The sequence below is a fragment of the Otolemur garnettii genome, unplaced genomic scaffold (assembly GCF_000181295.1).
Source record: "Otolemur garnettii isolate 467f Iridium unplaced genomic scaffold, OtoGar3 scaffold00195, whole genome shotgun sequence".
In the NCBI taxonomy this organism is placed as follows: Eukaryota; Metazoa; Chordata; class Mammalia; order Primates; family Galagidae; genus Otolemur; species Otolemur garnettii.
Window position 1 is genome coordinate 1,707,545 of NW_003852590.1, and position 23,844 is coordinate 1,731,388.

At 34.6% G+C, this 23,844-nt stretch overlaps 1 protein-coding gene across 1 annotated transcript in view; it reads right to left on the bottom strand.

Annotated features, from left to right (window-relative positions):
* The window catches only part of COL5A2 (collagen type V alpha 2 chain), a 136,810-nt gene that overhangs the window by 5,466 nt on the left and 107,500 nt on the right, over window positions 1-23,844 (bottom strand). The window contains exons 26-51 of the mRNA XM_012812200.2: window positions 23,715-23,768; window positions 22,943-23,041; window positions 22,781-22,834; window positions 22,629-22,682; window positions 21,661-21,714; window positions 20,891-20,944; window positions 19,220-19,264; window positions 18,801-18,899; window positions 17,734-17,841; window positions 17,418-17,471; window positions 14,677-14,730; window positions 14,496-14,549; window positions 14,153-14,206; window positions 13,644-13,751; window positions 13,481-13,534; window positions 12,890-12,943; window positions 12,003-12,164; window positions 11,254-11,361; window positions 10,034-10,141; window positions 8,873-8,926; window positions 6,760-6,867; window positions 6,158-6,211; window positions 4,338-4,445; window positions 3,915-3,968; window positions 2,744-2,851; window positions 6-137 (exon numbers count right to left, since the gene is read on the bottom strand). Of these exons, the coding sequence (XP_012667654.1) occupies window positions 6-137; window positions 2,744-2,851; window positions 3,915-3,968; window positions 4,338-4,445; window positions 6,158-6,211; window positions 6,760-6,867; window positions 8,873-8,926; window positions 10,034-10,141; window positions 11,254-11,361; window positions 12,003-12,164; window positions 12,890-12,943; window positions 13,481-13,534; window positions 13,644-13,751; window positions 14,153-14,206; window positions 14,496-14,549; window positions 14,677-14,730; window positions 17,418-17,471; window positions 17,734-17,841; window positions 18,801-18,899; window positions 19,220-19,264; window positions 20,891-20,944; window positions 21,661-21,714; window positions 22,629-22,682; window positions 22,781-22,834; window positions 22,943-23,041; window positions 23,715-23,768 (2,049 nt within the window). The remainder of the gene's footprint in view (window positions 1-5; window positions 138-2,743; window positions 2,852-3,914; window positions 3,969-4,337; window positions 4,446-6,157; window positions 6,212-6,759; window positions 6,868-8,872; window positions 8,927-10,033; window positions 10,142-11,253; window positions 11,362-12,002; window positions 12,165-12,889; window positions 12,944-13,480; window positions 13,535-13,643; window positions 13,752-14,152; window positions 14,207-14,495; window positions 14,550-14,676; window positions 14,731-17,417; window positions 17,472-17,733; window positions 17,842-18,800; window positions 18,900-19,219; window positions 19,265-20,890; window positions 20,945-21,660; window positions 21,715-22,628; window positions 22,683-22,780; window positions 22,835-22,942; window positions 23,042-23,714; window positions 23,769-23,844) is intronic.

Here is a 23,844-nt window from a genome sequence, read left to right on the forward strand (position 1 = left end):
GCTGCCTGATCTTCAGTAAACTCTGGAAGTGGATCTGGCATGCTTTCATCATAGTGTCCCATGATATCCCCTAGAGCAGCTGTGAGGTGGCCAGGGGGACCTGGAGGGCCAGGTGGGCCAGGTTCACCAGGAGGGCCCTAGTTAAAAAGAAATTGGAAAGACCTTCCAGTTAACACATTGATTTTGTTTTACTGAACTGATGGGACTTGGTACATGGGCAGCTATACTGTGACATGCCAATCTGGCGATACTGAGAGATCTATGGCTCATGCCCATTTGTGACTAGATGGAGCTTGCCTCCAAGCTATAACATTGCTTAACTGGTTTTCAGGCAACATCTCTGCAAGTCATCATCTGAGATACATAAGGATCAAAGAACAAAATATTTGCTCTGATGTTTAAAGATATGATATATTTTATTGTTAAGAACATGCAAATATATGCATTCATTTCCAAACTATTTTGGAAAAGGTACAACCAAAATGTTTCAAAAGTATTTTTAGACAGTAGGTGAACAAAGGATGCAAGGAAGTTTTGGGTGCTTGTTCTATAAAACACTTCAACACAAAGAAATATCCATAAGAAAAACCCACCCGAGCATTTCTCCCTACTTTGAAATGGGGATGAGGAGGACTTATAAAATCTTTTCATATGCACTAATGAAGATGAATTTTAAAAGTATATATACTAAGCAAAATTGAAAAAAATGTTCTCCTTAGCCTTTTAATTGACATATATAAAGAACATCCAGGGGCGGTGCCTGTGGCTCAAGGAGTAGGGCGCCAGCCCCATATACTGGGGTGGCAAGTTCGAGCCCAGCCCCAACCAAAACTACAAAAGAAACAAACAGACAACCAAACAAAACACTCTTGCTTTTTTTTTTTTTTTTTGCCAAATCAAAACTACTAGAGATAGTAAAGGCACAAAAAGTGGCAGAGGGTAGGAAGTGAATTCATTCTCTCTATTAACTCCTTTCTACATTTCCTCAAGGAAGAACTCAGCAACTTCAAGAACCAAGTGACAAGCTGGAGAGACACAGATTCCACATCTCATGTGGAGAGCAAGACCTGAAGGTACATGTTACATGGTTCTGTATAAGTCACCTTAACTAACAGTGTTTCCTCACTCTGAAAACGCTTTAGAATGTGTTGTGGGGCAGCGCCTGTGGCTCAACAATAGAATGTATTGTGTGTGTGTGTGTTTCCTGTAAGGTCTTAGCTTATATTGATTCCATGCATTCTTTTACGTGAATCTCAAGGAAAAAGAAATTTTTTCTGTCACGGGCCACTGAACCACAAAATATAGTCCATCCAGAGCCACATAAATCAAAGGTATTCCAATGCTATAGGTATTTTCTATTCACAGCTGGAGAAATAAATAAGTAGGAAAAGCATTCCATTCGCTCATAGATAATGTGAGGGCATTTAATCCATATAATAAATAATAAATCACTGAGTTTTTATTTCTAGTTACAAGAAACAGAAAATGAGTCCTTTATTTGTACAACAATACCTGAAAGTTTACAATTAAGTTCACAGGTAAATGAGCAAAGCACGTGGAGTGAAGGAGTTGTCCTTAATACTCCTGCATTCCCTGAAAACACTCACACACCCAGCCGTGTGGCAGTCACTGCGGTTTGTACTGTGATGCCACTAATCTACCACCAGTAAGCCCGGCCCCTGCCAAGGCATGACTGGCAGTCAAACTGTCAGGTATTAAGTACAGAAAAGACAAACATCTAGGCTGAGGCACATGTTTCTTCAAGATTTAGCAAACAACAACAACAACGAAAGAAGTCCTGGAATCTAACACCTAATGCAGCAGAGCTCACCTGCTAACTTTGCCAACCAAAGTGCTCGGCACACTCCTTCTCAACTGTGTCCTGCTCACTACCAGGAGTTTTCATTTAGAAAAGAAAATCACAGGTCGAGATCCAAAGTCAACAGGCTCCAAAACAACCCTGAGCTGTCCCCTTTACATTCGTGTCAATTAAATACAAAAATAAAAGTCAACTGTCCTTCCCTCCCTGGTTTGTGACTACTTGTTTACAGGTGGAAAATAAATAAATATTTGGCTTAATGGGCTTGCCATTAAAAAGTGAAGACAAAATGAGGAGAAAGCAAGATGAAGATGGAAGAAGCAGGAGTGAGGGAAGCATAAGCCACGTGCCCACGCATGCTCTTGCGCGCAGAACAGGTCGGAAGAAGTCTTTCAAAAGCCTGAGAGGCAGGAGTCTACCTAATGGTTAATAGTATTGTATCATCTTCAATCTTCATTAATATTTTAATTTTTTATGACAATTCTTAATTGAATTCCTCCCTGAGTATCATTTTGAATGGAGGGAAACTTCAATTTTGTACTCTTCATTTTCCAGCATTTTTATGAAGTTTTCATACAATGGAAACTACACCTTACAGACATTTAGAATACTACTTGCTGCCGTTTAGAGAAAAGCAACATTTTCAGAACTTTAACTGTAAATACAATCATGACTTGCTATTTTCTCTCATTGATATCATATTATGTCAAGTCCTAGGTAGCTTGGACTCTGATTTTATATATTCTATATAACCTCTATTAAAATATTCAAAAATAATTATTACACAGATTATTATGTGACTTCCTGGTTTGTTTTCAGGGTCCCTTCTTTCTCTTATCCATTAGCTGCACAAACGTTACTTGCATGGAATCCAAACTATTGAAATCCACACCATCTCTTGTACGCAAACCTTTGTGACTTTACCTCAGGTCCTGCTTCTCCTATACTGCCCCGCACACCTGGAGGTCCAATCGGGCCAAGTGGCCCAGGGTTTCCTTCTTTACCCGAAGGACCAACTGGGCCTGGGGGGCCCTGAAAGAGACAAAGACTATTTTAGATTCTATGGAGACAGAGTTTATGATTTCTTTTTCTAACTAAAGAACCATTTTAAAAAATAAATTAATAGCTAACAACAGAGAACTATTCTCCATAAGGAGCATTACATTGATTTCTCAAGTTCATTTCCTTAATGACTAAGAGAGGGATTTCTAGTATTTTGTAACATTTATGATTTCATCACACAGGAATTTTCTATCCATGCCTGGTAAAAGACCAGCATGAGTTAAAAATTTAATGGCCTACTTATCTAATTTTATTGGCAGTAATAGTTTCATCAAATCTCAAATATTGTAAACATAATTGGAAATTCAATTAACTTGACACCGGAAAATGACAGAAGTTTTAGTGCTTGTTGGAAGTGAAATTTGGGTGCTTCTGTCCCAGAATCTTATTGCATCACAGTAATTTTTATGTTACTTTTCTCAATTTTATGTATAATTTATTTATACTTTATTAGACAGAGCAGAATTTTTCTGATTAATTTTCTAGCTTTTTCTAGGATCTCTTCTATTTTCCTAAATAATTACATGTGTCAATTGCCTGATGATACTAATGACTTCTTACAGACAGGATTAATAAAGGAGAATTTTCAAAAGCCTCAAATATTGTTTCACTTTATGATTCCGTTCCAAACTAGCCTTAGGCAAATTACTTCTGAAACTAAGTAATTATCACCATTACTTAAAGGAAAAAATATATTCTGGCTCAAAATCTCCCTCCATTTCATTGTAAGTCCTATTATATTTCAAAGAGTACAAGTTCAATGGAAATTTAAATTAACAGAAAGTAGGAGAATGAACTTACAGATGGAACATATTCAAATCTTAGGTAAGAAATTTGACCGTGGTCCCATTAGGTAGTATGTTGTGTTTCAGGATAGTTCTACTTAATTGCTGACAGGCTTGTCTCCTACGTTTGCTGCCATCTTCAGAGAACATAAGCCAACCCCAGCTTCAGCACCATACAAACGATACTCAAGCCTTACCAGTATATCACCACTAGTTATGTTACCAATTTATTAATTTTTGTTACTTACTCTGGGGCCAAAGGGTCCAGGGATTCCAGCACTTCCTTGTTCACCATTTGGGCCCTAAGTAGAAATAAATTGAAAATGTGGCCAAAATATTTAGATCCTTCATCATGCCATGACCAAAACATATTATCATTAACTTTAGCAGTATTAATTACTTTCCTAAAGCCATTGATCTCTGCAATAGCTTCATGAGTTGACTAAAAACAACCATAGGAATAAAAGTGGGTAAGCTTCTTGCTTTACTTCTTCCCTGCAAAATTATAGCTTGTTATTGACAATTATATTGTGTCATTTGTTATTCAAGATATCCTTTAAAATACATTTATAATATATAAACATCCATACATTTTACAGACAGATAAATGTTCATGTCAAGACACCTGTGTGTTTTCCCATGGATGGCAGCATAATATTTAGATAACTTACAGGAGGGCCAGGAAGACCCTGAAGACCAGTGAAGCCTCTGTGGCCCTTCTGACCTCGGTCACCTCGGTCTCCGTGATCACCTTTGTCTCCACGAGGTCCTTGTGGTCCCTAGAAATAGAGTCATGACATGCATATTGTTTATTGGGACTAGAATTGACTACAATTTTACTTTTCACCACTGTACTTAACTACAATTTTAAATAACATTTTTATATATACTAACACATTTACTTATCTAAATAGCATTAGACCTAGAAATTTGGGGGTTATGTCTAAGAAATGGTAAATGATCACTGAAAGAGATATATAATATAATCTTCCTAAAGATTCAGTTTGTAAAATGTTTATCCTACATTCATACTAAAATGAGATACTTTTAAGTTTGATCAAGCTTATCCAAAATGTTTTCTAAAGATTATATTTTATATATTTAGCTGATACTGTATACAATATTGCAGCTATAGACAGATTTTTTTTTAATTAAAAAAGTATCCTACTTATCTTCCCTTAAGACTAAATTTTTTTTTTATTTTTGAGACACAGTCCAGCTCTGCTGCCCCAGGTTAAGTGCTCTGGCATCATTGTACCTCATTGCAACCTCAAATTCCTGGGCTTAACCAATCTTCTTGCCTCAGCCTCCTGATTACTGGACTATAGGCACACACCAGAAGGCCCAGCTAATTTTTCTATTTTTAATAGAGACAGAAACTTGCACTTGCTCAGGTGATCACAAACTTCTAATCTCAAGCAATCCTCCATCCAGCCTGAAATGTTTTTAAATTTGCATATGGAAATAAACTAACTGGATGATAGCTGGAACTATATTAAGAAATTGGTAAAAACTTATTTGAAAAAACCAAACTTCTATCATCATTAAGCCACTATCCGTTAAAGACAATACAAAGAAACTCTATTATCCCCATATCTGCAATATCCAGCAATCCTAATCCTGAGGAAATTTAAAAAGCCATAGTTAGGATTTTATTTGGAGACAGAAGCGATACCCAGAGAAAAGATGAAAATTATTTGATCAAGGGTTAATTTTTCCTTTTTCTTTTTGTTTCTGTTTTGTTCCACTCTTTTTTTCAATCTGGATTTTCTAATTGCCAGACAATAAGGAAATCTTTTAATAATGAAAATAAGACTAGATTTCAGTAGCATAAGAAATCAGTTTACATATATCAGCATATATCAGTTTACATATTCTATAGCATTAGAAATTTGTATTCTATCCAAATCAGCCTTAAGCCTCTCAAAATGTTAGAAAAGTTCTCTTATTTGAGGGATGGCCCAAATTTTCAATAGTTTATAATAAATTATTAACTAAAATGTATTTATTCATGAAAACAAAACTATATTGTCTCTATAACCATTTAGAAAACCATTCACTTGAAATGCTGCTATGAAATCTATGTCAGTTAATCTCAAACTATGAAATCTGTGTCATTTAAGCTCAAATCAAAGCTGAGAAAAATATGGCCATGATATAAAGGATACAATTATTTTTTATGAATATAAACATTGAGTTATATGATGAGTATGAAAGAAATACAACCTATGAGACAGCTAAGACATGATTCATTCACAAATGTATAATAACGATTAAACTGGAAATCTTCATTGATTATTGAAAGAATTCATAGTTAAATTCAAAGAAGCTCTGTTAAAATTATAAAAACAAATGTAAACTTTCGTATTATTTTAAATTAATATTTTTATTCAAGATTAAGAAATTTAGCATTTTTATTTATGGATCTAAAATCATGCTTCTTTGGGTATATACTTAAGAAAAAAAAATTTAAGAAAAATAGAGAACTTACAGGTAAACCACGTTTTCCAGCTCGACCAGGTGGTCCTATAGGACCCCGAGAACCCTAGGAGAAATTTTCACAAACATTAGCATATGCATATATTTTATAGATATAAGATGTCAAAAGTACGTGTTCATATTTGGATGCTTACATATGTATGTAGTATACATATATCTCTGTGCATACACTTATGATTAATTGAAGTCAGGTAAATATTCATATTAGGTAAGAATGTGTTCACTATAAATCCAGGGATACTTTTACCATTAATTTTGTTCACTGACTTCAGTGAATGAAGATCCCTTTAGTTGAACACCATGAGACACGACTTCCTTACCTTCACTATGATGCATACTTATTACATTCCCTATAAATTACAGCATTTTTAAACGATATAAGGCAAAGCATCAGTATTTTTAAATATCTATTAGAAATGAAATCTTTCCTTTAAGAATAAAAAATATGTACTAATTCCTAATTCACTATTTACCACTCTTTGTTTAAAGTCCTTAATGAAATGCCCATGTGTGATTGCATACGTGTACATATGTAGTTTACGACACAGCATGTCCACATGCACAACTGTCAGTGTGAAACGGATCCCTCCTCACCGGGTCTCCTCTTTGTCCTGCATCTCCTGGGGCTCCAACAGGGCCAGGAGTTCCAGGGGCACCCTGGGAGCCTGGTAGACCAGCCGGCCCAGGGTCTCCACGATCACCCTGATGAAAATAACCACCACGTCATTGTTATGTCATTCTTCTTTTAACATTTATTCTACAATAACAATACTCTATATGTTCTTGTTACTCATGTATTAATAGAAAAAAATACCCTTAAAATATATTTTTCTCATATTTCACTTAAGTATTCTACTCACATTTACTAACTAATAAATTAAATTAGGATAATAGAATTATTTGTCCTCACTTTCAGATCTCCTCCCTGCCCTCATCTCCACCCTATTGTTCTCACAGTCAAGACTGCTGGACTGTAGAAGTGGTTACCTCCAGAATTCAACATGTTTCCTAGGCCAGCAATATCTGTGCACTTGGAATACACAAAAGACCTTCTAAATGTAGTGCGAAAACAAGCAACATTTTAAGGAAATACCCATCCATATTTTCATCTCCATATGTGTTTTTCCCCCCAGAAAACTCCACTTTTATCAGCCTTCTCATTTTCCCCTTTTGTGAAAGAAAGCAGAAATGGTACCATCTCCAATCTTATTACAATACGATGTACCAAGGATAAATACCTATAGGCACTAAACTAGGGGACTCGTTCAGAACGAACAGTTCACTTGAGAATAAAGCTAAAGGAGGTTTGGAAATAAAGAGGCTGCTTTGCATTTGATCCAAAGAACCCAATTATGACAAAGCTCCACATATTTTTCTCCCTAAGAAGTTAGAAGTGACATAATCATTATATGAATGTGTATGGACATAATTATTTGATTTGAAAAGTAGAGCCAGACTACATTTTCTAACAAAAATTAAGACTGATTTAACTGATTAATTTGGCAACTTTGGGCAATTAAGTTATAGAACAGACACATAATAAACGAATAAGCTAAATTGTCAACTTTAACATTTTGGGAAAAAATACATTTAAAGTACATACACATTTAAAATTTACCAGGAATTACTCCTTGGTAACTCTTTAAACTTGTAATTTTTAAGAAATATAATGCCAACTTAAAATGTGCATCAGATCTCATAGATTTTCAAATTTATTTCTGGGGGTTTAATAGCAAAATCTTTGAGAATTACTGCAGTACAAAGGGTTTAATGACCACAGGAATAGCATGGTGCAAGAGAATTTATAGTCTCTGTGATTATGGTAGATGAGTGGAAACTTAGCCTAGTATTCCTAAATACTCTTTTTTCTCCTTGCTTTTAGCATGAAGTTGAGTGTCTTCCTGTACTAGATTCTTCAAACATGTCATCACACACATGTCCAATGGTATAGGAACAAATTACATTTAAAGTATTTTAATCTCAGACACTTAAGATTCAGAAAATATGCCAAAGATCACATGGAAAGTTACATAAGGACTGAAGATTCCAAATCAAGTCTGCCTAATTCCAAATCCATTTTGCTACATGGTAAGACTGCAGTGTACAAAACCTAAGCCATCATAATAGCTGGTGTGGGGAGTAACTTTTGCCTCTAGTGGCCTGATGTGGAGCCTGAGACAACTGTGCATCTGCTAAAAACAACTAGAGCTTGCAGATAAAATTAAGAATATTTTTAGTTCAGCATATTTTAAGTCTAAAACACATCATGGAATATACATGTTTAGAAACCCACGTGGCCAATTTTCAATAGGGCATTAATTCACTTTAGGGGCTGAGCAGAGAATTTATAGGTCACATGCACAAAAATATAACTTCTGTGAATGAATTGGAAATTTAGAACATTCCATTTGTATCCTCTCATCAAAGCCATTGTGCTGCACCAAAGGTTAAAGCTCTGCTCTTAATAAAAAATAAAAAAAAACCTTACTGTTCTGTTTATTCAAATCTCATTTCACTTACAAGTTGTGACCTTATAAAAAAGGGGTTTTAATCAGAAAAATCAGAGCTACATTGCAGCTATGAGGACAAATGGTAGCTTTTTAACATGATAGCAAAATCAGAAAGATTTTAGATTGACCATAATTCTAAAATTACAATTTCAGATTGACACAACTTCAGGTTTACGAATCTGAGAAATTGTTCTTACACGTTCACCAACAGCACCATCCCGTCCCGGAGTACCATCATTTCCGGCTGGACCCTATAAAGAATAGTATTGGAAAAACATAGTATTGGAAAAACCAATTAATAGAAAAATGAAACAAATCTCATTCCAATTATCAGGAAAATGGCAGAATGTTTTACACGTATCTTTTATAAACTATAAATTAGAATTTAGGGAAATCTCAGTAGAAGAATGGATTCTGTTCTTTTTTTATTATTTTGAATTACTGTAAAAATATTAACACATTCATAATTGATTTAAGTTCTTCATTTCTATTTATTCTCTTTTTAGAAAAGAAAAATGTTCTCAAGTGCTTTGAAATAAATAGGTAATAATTACATTCTTATCATTTAGGTTTTGTTTCTTTTACCAATGAATGGTTTTTCTCACTCAATTATTTAAGTTTATCCACTAATGTCTTTAAAATCTTGAAAGCAAATAACTGTGTTTAGATATTAAATTACTTTTTAAAATACATATAAACTTTTCTCCCTATTTCATCTGGATTTTCAAGAACTATGTTTATTCTATTTGATCAAAAATTGCTCTAAAAGCCATTTCTTATTTCTTTCAAGAAAATGTGACATTAATTAGTGATTCACTCATTAAAGCACTAAATAGAAGATAACCCAACTTTTAACTTGTCAAATTGCCTATCAAAAACTGATTTCCTCTCAAAAGAGCCTAAAGGAACATGACCTTCATTATGTCACAGTATAGTAATATTTAAGTAAAATGGGCTCTATTTACTTTGCCCTTTTCAGAAGTTATAATAGTTATTTTAATCCTGTCACCATAGAAGTTGGCAATTTTGATAAATATACCATTACAAGATGAAACAATAACAAGAGACAGAATGAATGGATGTGACCTTTCACCTTCAAAGCAATTTGGCAACAGTCTAATCAACTAAAATACTTAGCTCCAGGAAGGTCAGTGCAAGGGCACTGATCTTGTGACCTTTCCTTTCTGTCATCATTTAGCCAATTCTGGGGAAGTAGGGTACATCAAATAACATTACTAAGAAACTTTCTTAAGGTCAAATGCGCATTCAATTTCTAAATTTCTAAATCAATTTCTAAATGAAAAAGTTGTCTCCATGACATGCGATAGCAAGAGAATTGCTTTCACCGCAGTACTCACTTCTGGTCCAGGTTCCCCTACAGGACCATTAGAGCCGGGGGGTCCCACCGGTCCAGGTGGACCTTTATCTCCTGTTGCACCAGTTGGCCCTACTTTTCCTGGTGTGCCCTGAAATAGAAGTATAAATATTTCATCCACTTCTGAAGAAACTGAAGAATGCTAATTGCCATAAAGGCTATGTTTCTCCCAATGTCACCTCAGTCACTCTTTCATAATAATTTTGCATTATCTACAACACCCACGTCACTGTAAATGCCTTCTCAGAGGAATGCCCACCTCTTATCACATTCCTCCTGGCATATGAAAGGGACCAAACTGCATCCTTTGCCACAGCTCAGGTGTGGATTTTGGCTTCTAACCATATATACTATCGTCAGTTCTAGTTGCCCATTTGGAATCTGTATCATTAGTAACACACACTCATCCTTTTTCACTCCTACTTGGTCTTATTTTATTTCTACATTCTGGTAGTCAGGTCTCACTACTGACAGATTTTCTTTTAGACCCTCAGCTTACTTCTGATACTAATGAGGCATCTCTTAACTCCAAATGTTATAGTTTCGGCTTTTATCCAGATCTCTCCCAGTTCCAAGAGTCCAAGAGTACATCTCTCTATCTATATTCCATAAAAAAAAATGTTTTTTGTTCCTCAAATATTGCAATATTCTAGTGATAAAATTTAATCTTCTCAAAGCTAACATCAAATCAAACTTTTATCCGTACTCCAGGGAATATGAGATTCTTAAGCACTCTCCAGAGACCAGGAGATTACCTTCAGAGTCTTTCTTTATAGTTTACCCTACATTCACCTCTAATATTACTTTAGCTTGACCATATCTTCCCTTTGGTGGTTAACTATGAAATATGGTGTTTTTGTTAAGCATGTTTATTTAAAAAGACACTACCACCTCACCAGGAGATTATCCCCCTTCTCTAGCTCCAGGGATCTTTTTAGTCTTTGAAGAAAGATTTAAAAGTCACCAAAAAGCCATATCCTTATTTGTCTGCTTCACTGGTCCTGGGTTAAATAAATATATTTTTCAAAGACTTTGTAAGGTAATTAAGAATTTGACATTTAACATCAAAAGGTTTTTAAGATACTCAGAATGTATGTCAGTATGAAACTGTTTAGATCTATTTACTAAGCAAAAAAATACCAATTCCCCTTAAAAGTTTTATTGCACAAATCAGCTGAAATATTGACCAATTAAGCTACTCACCGCTGGGCCTGGCAGACCAGGCATGCCCCGCTCTCCACGTTGCCCAGGCATGCCAACTATTCCTCTTTGCCCAGTAGTTCCAGCTGGACCAGGGGGACCATCTGGACCCTAATGTCAAATATAAACAATAATTAGAAATTCTCCAAGGTAAAACCTAATCTGAGAAATTTATTATAAATTGATTACAGTTTTACATATTTTTCAGTAAGAAATAAAAAAAGTTCTCTGTTTCACCCAACCATGCTATGTGTAAGTAGTCATTAGTTGTAATCCACCCGCAGACTTTAACTATATTTAAAGGTAAAAACAGCTCATCAGTCAGAAAGGAATTTGAAAAGTAATGTGAAGAATGACTGACTAAAAGAGGTTTAGAACTGTTTAGAAAAAAATATTTTTTCTCCTTTTAAAATGATTGAAAAATAAATATTTAACTAAATAGATTAATATTTAGAGGCATTTGGATATAAAATAAAGTAACATTTTTTAAAAATTCTTCATATGCGTATTTAACAAAGAAAGTTTTGGTTTAAATTTGGACATCATATCCATTACTTTTTAAAAAAAATCTCACATATACTGTTTTCTTCTAAAATAGAGAATTGTAAATTACAGGGTATAATGCACTTAAAGGATTTATGAATCTGCTAATCATTATTTTTACATAATTTCTTAGTTGTGCTAATTATTGTGAATTTCTATTTGTAAATGTCTCAACTGGAAGTGATGTAGAACAAAAATTCCAAACTCACAGATTGTCCATCTTCTCCAGGATCCCCTTTGTCCCCTGGACCACCAGGAGGGCCAGCTGGTCCTCGATCTCCCACTCGCCCATGAGAGCCAGGGTCCCCACGTAGACCTGGAGGTCCCTCCTTCCCAGGTTCCCCTAAGGGTCCCGCAGGTCCTACAGCTCCCTAGTATAACAGAGGAAGAAACACCCAGAGGGCAAAGTGGAAGCTAGGTGAGGAGGGTGTGACACAATGGCATCTGCCTCACACACAGATGTCCGAGGCACACAGGTTCATGTCTCCTGTTAGATAACCAGTCATTTCGTAGAACTTTAGCAAAACAAAACAAAGAAAATGTATTGGTAGATTGAGTATCTAGGAGAAAATACAAATATCATTTGCAGACAATTTCTGTTGAATCATTTTCATTCAAAAGAGTAATGAAATTTTAAAACTTGAATTTTCAAACATATTTAAGGCTCTACTCTCAACAATGAATATATAATAGGTTATTTGGTCTGCCCTGATCTTAAAATTAAAGAATAACATGTATTAAAGAAAGTTTTAGAAAAGCTTACTACCTGAAGGGGATCACTATTAGTACATAATACTCTAAAGATTTAATACCCAAATTGAATAATGGTCAAACATTGAGACTAAAAAGAACTTCTAAATAACTCCTCTAAGAAATTCTGTATTATTGAATATGAACTTGCTTTGGTGAAATACTAGTATGAATTATTATGATAAGAGTTATTAAATAAGAAAACAAACCATTAAGGAATTTTTAAAAAAGTAATCATTTCTACACACACACACACACATATGTATATACATATATATATGCAGTATATATGTGTGTGTGTATAGTTATTCCACTATCAGTGACTTGAATAACCAAGTTGACTTACAGTAGGGCCTGGAGGTCCAACTCTGCCAGCAGAACCAGGAAATCCAGTAGCACCCTAAAATATAGCATATAAGTAATTTTCAAATAATTTTAATAAGTTAACATATATATTTCAAAGATATATCTTTTCATGAGAAGTCTTAGGCCTTTAGATTCCTTTCCATGTTGTGACCAATACATTTTTTCATCTCATGCATACATGTATTTTTGGAAATGAGTCTAGATTAATTAGTAGGAAGGATGCTATTTTTATCATTACACTTTTCATTTATCTTGAACAAATACAAGTAGGGCTAGAATTACAGTACTATTTTAAATAATCAAATTATATACAGTTCTTTGACACCATTCATCCCTTCATATAAATAATATACTATTTGTACTGCATTTGAGGCAGCTGGGTCTCTAAAATTACAAAACTAATTTTAACTCAAATCTCTATGTAAGGTAAGGGGCCTTTGAATTATACAGTTGATACAAGAAATAACTTTTTGTTACAGCTCAGATGAAGATTAGCTTTTTTACATGAACAGGAAGTACTAAATATCTGTAACTAATTGTACATAATTCTCAGAACATCCAACCAACTTACCGGTGGACCCTGGGTTCCTCGGCCACCTTTTAGTCCAGGAACACCGTTAGGACCCTACATAAAAAGAAACAAACAGAAGATCACTGTAGTAAAGCAAAATAGGCTGAATACACACTCCAAACTTCAGGCACTGGACTCAACTTATACCTTTTTTTTAACTTACATGAGGGCCAGGGGATCCTGCCAGCCCTTGTGGTCCAGGAGAACCAGCATCTCCCTTCTGTCCTGGCTCTCCAGGTTCTCCTTTCACCCCAGGCTGCCCATCAGGACCCTATATGCAGTTGCACAAATAAGTAACTGACTGTATGACCTACAGGTAAATTGTTTCATAGTAATGATTATTAACATATCAACTAATCATATATTATGCAATGGTGCTTTGTAATCAGTATTAAAGCACAGTTGAAAAGAGTTCGCTGACAAGATCTTTGAAGAAAGCCTGAATAATAAGCTATCCCACCACATTTTTGTCATAACAAGTAATTATATAAACTCAAACATCAATTTTGGTGCCAGTCTGTGAAAAATGCATTGAAAATGAGAAAGCCATAAACTTTCTAGAATTATTAATATCCCTTCAAAACATAAGACAATGATAATTAACCCCATTAGCCTTATCAATATAACAAAAGCAATGTCTGTTTATAAATGAGGAAAATTTGAAAGTTATACCTGGGGTCCAGCAAACCCAACAGCCCCGGTTGGGCCATTTTCACCACGAGAACCCTAAGAGAAGACAAACATTACTGTAATCTTCATCCATTATTCTAAACAGGAACAGTATTTTACAATACAATTATATAAATTTGGCATAGTTTAACATATACATAGAAAGGAATTACACATATTATTTGAGGAAGATCCTCAAGGGTGATGCAAACATATAGGTCATAGAATAAAATTCCCAATATCAGAGTAGAAAAGAGGTCTCTTGGTTTTGCATAAATATCAAAACAAAATGATTTTTTCTTTTGCTTAATATCACACTAAAGAACAGCAAAATACTGTCACTTACAGGATTTCCACGGGAGCCAGGAGGGCCCACTAAACCTCGAGGACCAGGTTCACCCTACAAGGCAGATTTTAGGTGGTTATTGTCCAGAGCAGCAGCAAAACACAATGTAATTGCAAGACACTGGGCACTGGTAGGAGCAGACAGTGATTTTGAGTCCATAAAATAACAGCTTGAGGCTTACCTTTTCTCCAGTGGGACCTGCAGGACCTGGAGGGCCCAAGGGACCTGGAAGACCCTGTTAATTAATAGAACATAAGCCATATGAGGGGAAAAATGTACAGGGATCTTTATGCATAAAAAGAAAGGGCTATTTTGTTTTAGCTCAGCTATCTGCAAATTGTTATCAATTGTAAATTATATAATCTGTACCTTTTCAAGATTTTTCTAAAAGTCTTAAAGCATTTCCACCAGGTTTCTCTACAGAAGGCTTTCCTTTCTTCACCAACTCAACAAACTCATGCATACATAAAACTACCTTCAAACATGAGTGATAAATTAATGCTATTCTTCTACAATGATTCTTTCTTAGCTTATTTAATTTTGCTAATATTGATTTTGCAATTACAGCATAGATTGAAAAGGAGGTTTCTTCTTTTGTGTATATTACTTTATTACTAAAGTATAATAGCAAGGTTACATGCTATTATTATAATAGCATACTGTTTGCTAAAGCATTTCCCTTCCTCCCTCCCTCCCTTCCTTCCTTCCTCCTTCTCCTCCTCTTGCTTTTTCTTCTCCCCCTCCTTTCTCTCTCTCTTCCTTTCCCTTTCTCTCCCCTCCCTTCCCTCTCATTTACTTATTTTGGAAACTGGATAAGGTTTCTTTATGTTGCCCAGGTTCAAGTGCAGCAGCTATGGTCACATGCGTGTAAAAGAATGTAGCTGGGACTATAGGCATGAGCCACTGAACCTGACTTAGCTTTCTTCTTCACTCTTTTGAGATGAAACGGAATGTCAGCACTCAGCTAGATTAATGGGTTCTCTACCTTAGAGCACAGGAAAGAGACCACATGGGGACACTATCCAGCTTTTGACAGGAAGTCATTATCTTTAACTGCTTACTAGACTGAAGTACTGTTCTAAAACAAGTTCTCTGTCTGATATTTGTGTGTTGCCTCTTCTCACACAGCCCAAACATTCTTTCCTCATTCAATTTCTGTTTGTACTACTGAAAAAACTTAAGACACAAAAATGACTTTTTAATTTTACACTTTTGACAAGAATCTGAGAAAACTGTATTCTTACATCCTCTGGATCTGTAGTAGAACAATATTCTTCCAATATTTTCCTTAAGACACTTTCTTAAAGAATTTGCTTAAATATGCAAAGCACTTCATTAGTTCTATTCACAGAAATTTCACACAGAGAAAACATGGTGCTCGTTTTTTCCTTTAGTTTAAGATCATAGCAAATGCTCTGTTTTGTTTCTTTCTTTCCTGAACATTGACCTCATTAAAAATAGTCATTGCTTATGTCCTGATGTGATTATGTTACATTTTCTTTTCTTTTCTTTTCTTTTTTTTTTTTTTTAACCTCCGGCATATGGGGCTGGTGCCCTACTCCTTTGAGCCACAGGTGCCGCCTGATTATGCTACATTTTCAAAGTTAGTTCATAGGTATGTTAGGTATGTATTTCGGATTTCCCCTTAAAATAAGCCATCAATACATTCCTCCTTCAGACAGTATTACACTACTTACTCAATACTCCAGAACATTCATGACGTAAAGTACAAAAAATATACAAGATATGCTTAGACCATTTTTAAAATCAAATATTAGATTTAACTAAAAGGCAAGAGTTTTTTGTGTTTTTTTTTTTTTCAATTTTTGGCCAGGGCTGGGTTTGAACCTGCGACCTCCAGCATATGGGGTCAGCGCCTTACTCCTTTGAGCCACAGGCACCACCTGGCAAGAGATACTTTTTGTTCACAATTTGCTAAACTAAGAAGTTCACACTTAATTTAACTTTTCATAAAAGATAAAAAATGTTAATGACTTCTAAGATAAAATTTTCCTATACATTTCACTGTATTTTTTTAATCAAAAGCTAATATAACCAATGTATTAACAATGTTGCAATTATTAATTGAATCATCGTGATCTTGTGTTTATAGTACAACTGCTATTGCCAAGGCACAATGGACAGCTAAGAGCAAAGCATGTCATACTGAGGCAGAAAATTTTCATCAAATATCAAACACTAGTTTAGAAAATGTTGAATATTTGATTAATTGCTATGATGAATCGCTTCTACATGAGAAAAACATTTATATTGGAAAATATATCGTCCTTCTAGTCTTTTGTTTTTTGAATTGTAAATGTAAAAACCTTTTAATTTTGAAGACCTAAAGCTTGTTAAATATTTGTTTATGACATGACATTAAACAAAGTTTTGGATTGACCATCTCTTTTCACATTCACCTTATCAAACTCTTTATTGATGAAGATATTAATAATGATTAACTATATAGTAAATTTCTCACCCCAAGCTCCAATATGCTGAGAAACACTTACCACAATTTGGGCTATAAAGCTCTACTCATCTGTGCTGGCATGAAATCTAGACCAGTTTATTACATCAAAATTATTTAATAGGAAAAATAATTAAATATGAAACTAAAAGATAATAAAGAAAGATGAAGAGGGACCTCACCCCCTTAGAGACTCTATCTCATATGCCCAATAAATATGCTGTTTTATTTTGGTCTCTGAATAATGACTTTAGTTTTTACTCTTTCTAATTCAGGGTAAGTATAATGAGTATCCATGGTGATGAACATCAAATCTCAAATGTCATCATTCTCCAAACCCTGACCACCAAGAAAATGTGATTCACTTTATTTTGAAAAATTCAGGCAAATTCATAAGATAATGTAATGATATTGGTTTCCAGTCTAATGGACAAAGAAATGCTTTTACTTACTCTAGCACCATCATTTCCAGCTGTACCTTCAGCGCCTTTCTCTCCTATGCCACCCTGGGAATACACACAAAGTACCATTTATTCAACGAATTGTCTCACATTTTACACAGATGCTTCATGAGGACATAGTCATAGTTGTCATGCTCATAGCTGTATCCCTTTGAGTGTAGAATGGTGTCAGACATTGTGCATCTCCTCAAAAATTATTCATTGAAAGAACCAATCAAAGAATGACTTGGGCTTGGGATGGTGGAAATAAAAGCTTGCTCAGGGAAATCTCTAAATAGATGAACTGAAAAAAATAATTCAGACTTACTCTGTCACCCTTGGGGCCAGGAGTTCCTGCAATTCCTCTTTCTCCCGGCATTCCTTGAAGACCTGGTGGGCCTGTATCTCCAGGGGTCCCAGATGGACCTGGACTGCCCTGAAATGAACAAATATTGAGTGATTCTACCAATATATTAAGATTGAGCCACAACAAAATTTGGTGCTTTAGTGGGTTAAAAAATGTTGAATGCCAACAATTTCACGTATTTTAACTTAATGCTCATTTTTTTTCATTTGGGAAAGTTATTTCTGAGTTGATTTTTTTGAAATAAAACAAGTTTGCTTTTTGATTGTTGCTTTGTTTTCCACTTTTCCCTTTAGAGAAAATTGAGTACCAATTCAAATAAAAGATAGAGGGGCCTTTTTTCCCTCTTTGTTGGCAACACCTTAGGAAAATCTAATAAAGAAAGAAGACATTGCATCTAGAGAAGTGTTCATTCTGCCTTAACTAAATCTGTGATGTTAAGCTCCTTTTCAGGATAATTTAGTGACTAAATTTAAGTAGGTCTTATCAATCACTTGACCCTGGAGATGATAAAAGATCTCATGTTGTATGATCATGAAAAATTCTCTAACTTTGGTTTATACTGAAGTTGCACACATTATCTTCTACCAGTCACAAAACGGGACTCAAAAGGAAAGGGCACTGATTGCTGCCTACATATTTTCATGTATGCAGTAAGCAGAATTGTGGAAACTGAGACAAAGAAAACGAAGCATAGGATTAGGAAAACCTCCTAACAAATTATGCAATTTTCTATTTCTTACCTATTCAAGCAATCATTAATAAAATTAATATAAATATAAGGATTGTGTTTGCATATGGGAATGTATCCACCATGTGGACCGACAGCACAATCCCCATCACAAAGAAGAGAGTTTGCTTTTTAGCTAACTCTTTAGTCATAAGAAAAACCCTAGTAAGTGCTTGTTAAATATCTGTTGAAGAAGAAAATTACCTTGCAAAAATATGAGAAACTGATTCTAGTACCCTCATGTGTAGCTGCATAGCTATTTTGGAGCATTTTAAAATACTGAGATCACTACTGTACTTACCTTTGGACCATCAGGACCGTGTCCTCCAGCCATGCCCTTCTCACCAGGGAGGCCAGTTATTCCTGGTTCTCCTCTTTCCCCAGGATTTCCTCGTTCTCCCTAGCAGAACATTGGAATGTAAAATAATCTTAATAGTTGATCTAAAAATGGGTTTAAAATATTTCTTCAATATGGCTTCTATTGGGGGAAAGTTTAGGAATAAGCCATTATTACTAAGATTCAACGTTCTCATTTAATGCTAAGAAACAAACTTGAAGCAAGGATATGCTAGTTTCACAGGACAAAATATTTTTCATATGATTGATTTTTATCTGGTACAAGAATTTAATGTGTAAAATAAATCTGAGTTTAAGATAAAAGACTCCCTTTCGAACTGAACTGTGGGAAACAAAATTAATCACAAAAGAAAAAATACTTACTCTGGGTCCTAATGGGCCAACTGCTCCAGGATCTCCAGGAACACCCTATAAATACATGTTTCATTTTTTAAGTAACCTTTTTTCAGTGCCTTACAGCTCTCAAACATTTAATCGAAATTTTTCCATATCATATACTAATTTCTTTTAATGCAAACTTAGAAAGCTGAATTAGTTTACAATATTTAAGAAAGAAAAATATGCATACTTTCACAAATGACAGAATCTCACATACATTGGATGAAAACATTTTTCTAGAAAACAATAAAAATATATATTAAATATAAAAATATTATACCTACATGTTTTATTTTTGGCAATAAGAACATGAAGACATTACCTCACAAATATAATGCATTTGTTCTTTAAGAGACAAAAATATATGCTAAATGCTTTTTATCTCCTAATGGAACATGAAAACGTTTTAAAGAAAGAAAATGATATTAAAAGCAATGAGAAAAAAATAAATAAAAAGAAAAATTTGAAACCAGTTAGGAACTTATCCTTTAAATAGAACCAATTCAATTTTATTCAATTTGGTAAATCTTTCTTGAGGCTATAATATGGAAAAAGCATTCTACTAGGAATTGTGCTCATGTGTCCAAAAGTTTCGGTTTGTTCTTAACTAAAGAAAAGTATAACATTTTAAAACTTTTCTCTCCGATAAAGACGATAATTTTATCAAGTAGGCCACTAATCATATCCTCTGAAATTGATTGCCCTTACTGCAACATGATCTTCCTAAAACCCATATCTGATCATATTATTCCCTTCTTACAAGCCCTCATGACATTTCCATTACTCTAATGATGAAGGACAAGTTATACATAAGTTAAGACCTTCTGTGTTCTGGCTCCTGACTACCCCTGACTACCCCTCCAGCCTCTACCCTCTACCCTCCTCCCTTCTCCTGATTTAGTAACCCTTCCTTACATTGAACACCTTTGCACCTGTTCTTATTTCCTGTGCTTCTTTCTCACCTTTTCTCCTCCACCTTTAACATCATTCATCCTGCAGATCTCACACAAGATATTAATTTGGGAAATTTCTCCCAAACCCCCTAAGTCTAAATTTGGAGCAGCTTTTATGTTTCCGTACACGTAGTGCCTCCCCTATCATAGCATTTAGAATACACTACTATCAAAACTGTCTGTTTATATACTCAGTCACCTACTCTACTACAACAGAAGGGCAAGGTCCAGATCCATTTCGTTCATCCAGTTAAGGCAAGTGCTTAGTAGAGCCAAGCACAAACAGTACTCAGCAAAACTTTACCGAATGACTAAGAAGACAAATGCATCACACAAAGGAAAATAGATAAATTGATGGGCCAGTAAAATGACAGAAATGAAATAGTTAATATCTGTTCACAGCTCTTTATAAATACTCCACCAAAACTCTAGTTACGGAAGTGATTAAGAACACAGTCTTGGGAAGCAGATGACCTGGATTCAAGTCATATCTGCTTTATGACTTTGGGAAAGTTATCTGTGTGCCTCATTTTCCTCCTCTGTAAAAACAGAGATAACAAGAGTCCATAGTACATGGGGTTGTTCTGAGGATCCGAAGAGAAAATGTATGTAAAGAAAACCAGAACAGGGCCTCACATAGAAAAAAAGGTATTATGAGCCAGCAATTTTCTAACGTTGCTGTTATGAGTATTTAAACACTTACCTGATCCCCTGGTTTTCCACCTTCGCCAGGAGGCCCTGGAGGACCAGGAAGCCCCTAAAACAAAAGAAAATACATTTGTGGATCTATGAAAGTTTAATAGATGACCTATATTAATAGTTCACATTTTCTAATCCATGGAGTTTCCATAACTATATCCTTAAGCAAAATATTTTGTTCAGAAATATTTTTTTAAAACTACTTCTAACAAAACACAGCAATTAGTCAATTTACAGGATTAGATGTTTACCTACACATCATTTAGCAACAACAACAAAAAACCCTGCAGAACAAAAGGCTTTTCATATTTTTAGAGTTTTTATGGCTCTGAGAACAATATTTAAATAACCATAACATTAAAGTCAGTCCTAAAAGCTCTTTTCACTAATTATGATTATCCTTGTTAATAAAAAATGTACATACCAATATATGTAGAAAAATCATGAAAATTTGTTTAATTAAAATTTTTAGTCGCTATGTCAATAAAACTAGGTTAAACTAGATTTTGTTGGGATTCAGAAAAATTTTATTCCTGATAACATTTATTTATTTTGTTAATACTTTGGGGGGTTTATCAACTTTAAGCTAAGTTCATTCCTTTCCTTTGAATAAAAATGCTTGATTTTTATCCAAATGGCTTTATCCTGTCTTAGCAAAACAGGAATTATTTTTGGAAATTGTAGAATTTCACAGCATTTGACCATAGCTCTTTAAGTTTTAGAAAAGCATTTTCGTTAATGGATGAAGAAATGGGTAACTGAATTAGTGCATACCTGAAAGCCAGTGGGGCCTGGAGGTCCCTGTTCTCCTCTTTCTCCAGCGAGACCCTGAGCCATAAAGGACAGAAAATCATGAATGCAGCTGGCGCCAAGGGGCAAAGCTATTAATACATATGTAACTATTTTTTGTTTATATGAACCACTAGGAGAATTGATATTTTCTTATGTTTCTTCTAATCATATGCTTTTCACTTTTGTCAGGTAATAAACTGGTGTTAAAAGTCACCTAATAGTATTATTTGAAGTCTTCATGATTCTTTGTAAGGCCAGCAAAGCAATAGAGAAGATGTATTTATTTTTTGATCCTAACATAAAATGTCCACAGTCAACAGTAAAATTATGGGGAAATTGAATATATTAAATATGAAAATCCTATTTAAAAAGGCAATATTTATATTTGTTTATTTCTAAATGTCATAAGAATTATGAATCAAAACTTCAGAACTAGAATAAGTAAAAAATAACAACTAATAGCTTAGAAAGATACTTAAACTGGCCCACACCAAAACTAATATGCTAAAGTATTTTGATAACGCCTTAATTTTAAAATCCTGGGATGAAAACATAACCTGCTCAAAAATGGCTTCCATAAAATTGTATAAGATACATTATTAGAAGAAAGGTATAATTCAGTATTTAAACATTTTAAATTAAAACATTGAAATAATATTTGTTTGTCAGAAACGATTTTCCTCAGTTGATATATTCTTCAACTGTGAGGTGTAAGGACAATGAGGAAGCCTTTCTCATCAGACTTTTAAAGAAGTTTAAAAGAAAAGAACATTCGTCATATTTAAAAGACAGAAGACAGCAGATCACAGGAATCAAAAGAAAATATATAACTGAAAGCCTTTGATCCTGGACAATCTTGTTCACTTTTCTAGAAACTTATTCTTAACTAAATGGCCAATATCACTGAAAACGGCAGGGTACAGACACATTCTGGGGGAACGATCACCTACCGGAGGGCCCACAGGACCAGAAGGACCAACTTCACCATCTTTCCCTGGAGCTCCCTGGTATCACACAGAGATAATTTGTGAGGTGAGTCCATGTAGGAGAATTTGCACAGTTTCATATACATTTCTAACTTTAGCATAAAATGTGTTTTTACCCTTTGCCCAGGAACACCAGCATTTCCTGCTTCTCCAGGCTTCCCAGGGTCGCCCTAAAGAATAAAAGAAGCCACTCTAAAATTCAATCGATTTGGTAAAATCACACCTTCTCCAAAGGAGGATTATGAAGAGATGTCAAAAAAATTATACACTGTACTCACACTGCTACCCTTGGGGCCCGGAAGACCCATACTCCCAGGCTGCCCTCTGATTCCTATGGACCCCGGAGGGCCCGGACGGCCGTCTTCTCCAGGAGCACCCTGCAGAATTGACAGGAGCCACGTAAGTTCTTTCTAAATATCTAAATTGTCACTTGCCTTTCTGACAGTAAGAAGTTACACAAATTTTAAATCCTTCCATTTTTTATCTTAATGATTTAAATTAGTTGGTTTTTAAAAAACCGCTGAAGCATTTTTAGTATTGACAACAGGGATTTTATTCTTCTAGACATAAGCCTAATCTTCACATCTACTGACATTCTCTTATTATAGGATAACCATTTCTCTCTTCTTTCATTTATCTGATTTGTGGTAATGAAAATTCAGAATTTTCTATGTTAAATTGCAGTTTAAGGCAAGATCTTAGAATATATAAACTGTCTAAATTCATACCCATTTATCTCTTAAACATATACAATTGGAAGGATATTAAGAAATTATAATATTGCTAATACACAAAGTTCACCAATAATTTTAACTTTTTAGCTGATGTCAGGAAAGCAACTTAAATCTCAAACATTTACCTTAATAAAACTCGATCTATACTTTGGTCAGTGTAAAAATACATAGACACTAAGAATTCATTTCCAGGAGGCAATTTAAATATGTGGGCGTGACCCGCATCCACACAATAATATTAACCTCAAGTAAATATCATTCAATATATGTCTATTAAAAATATGAATGGTTGTGGACATTTGCTTAAATTACTTACCAAAGGTCCAAGTTTTCCTTCTGGACCTTGAACTCCAGGATTTCCTGTCAAACCCTAAAAATGCAATTGAAGTAAATATTTTAAGGAGTAAATATACAGCATTGCATTTTTGATAACCTACTAGAGGGCC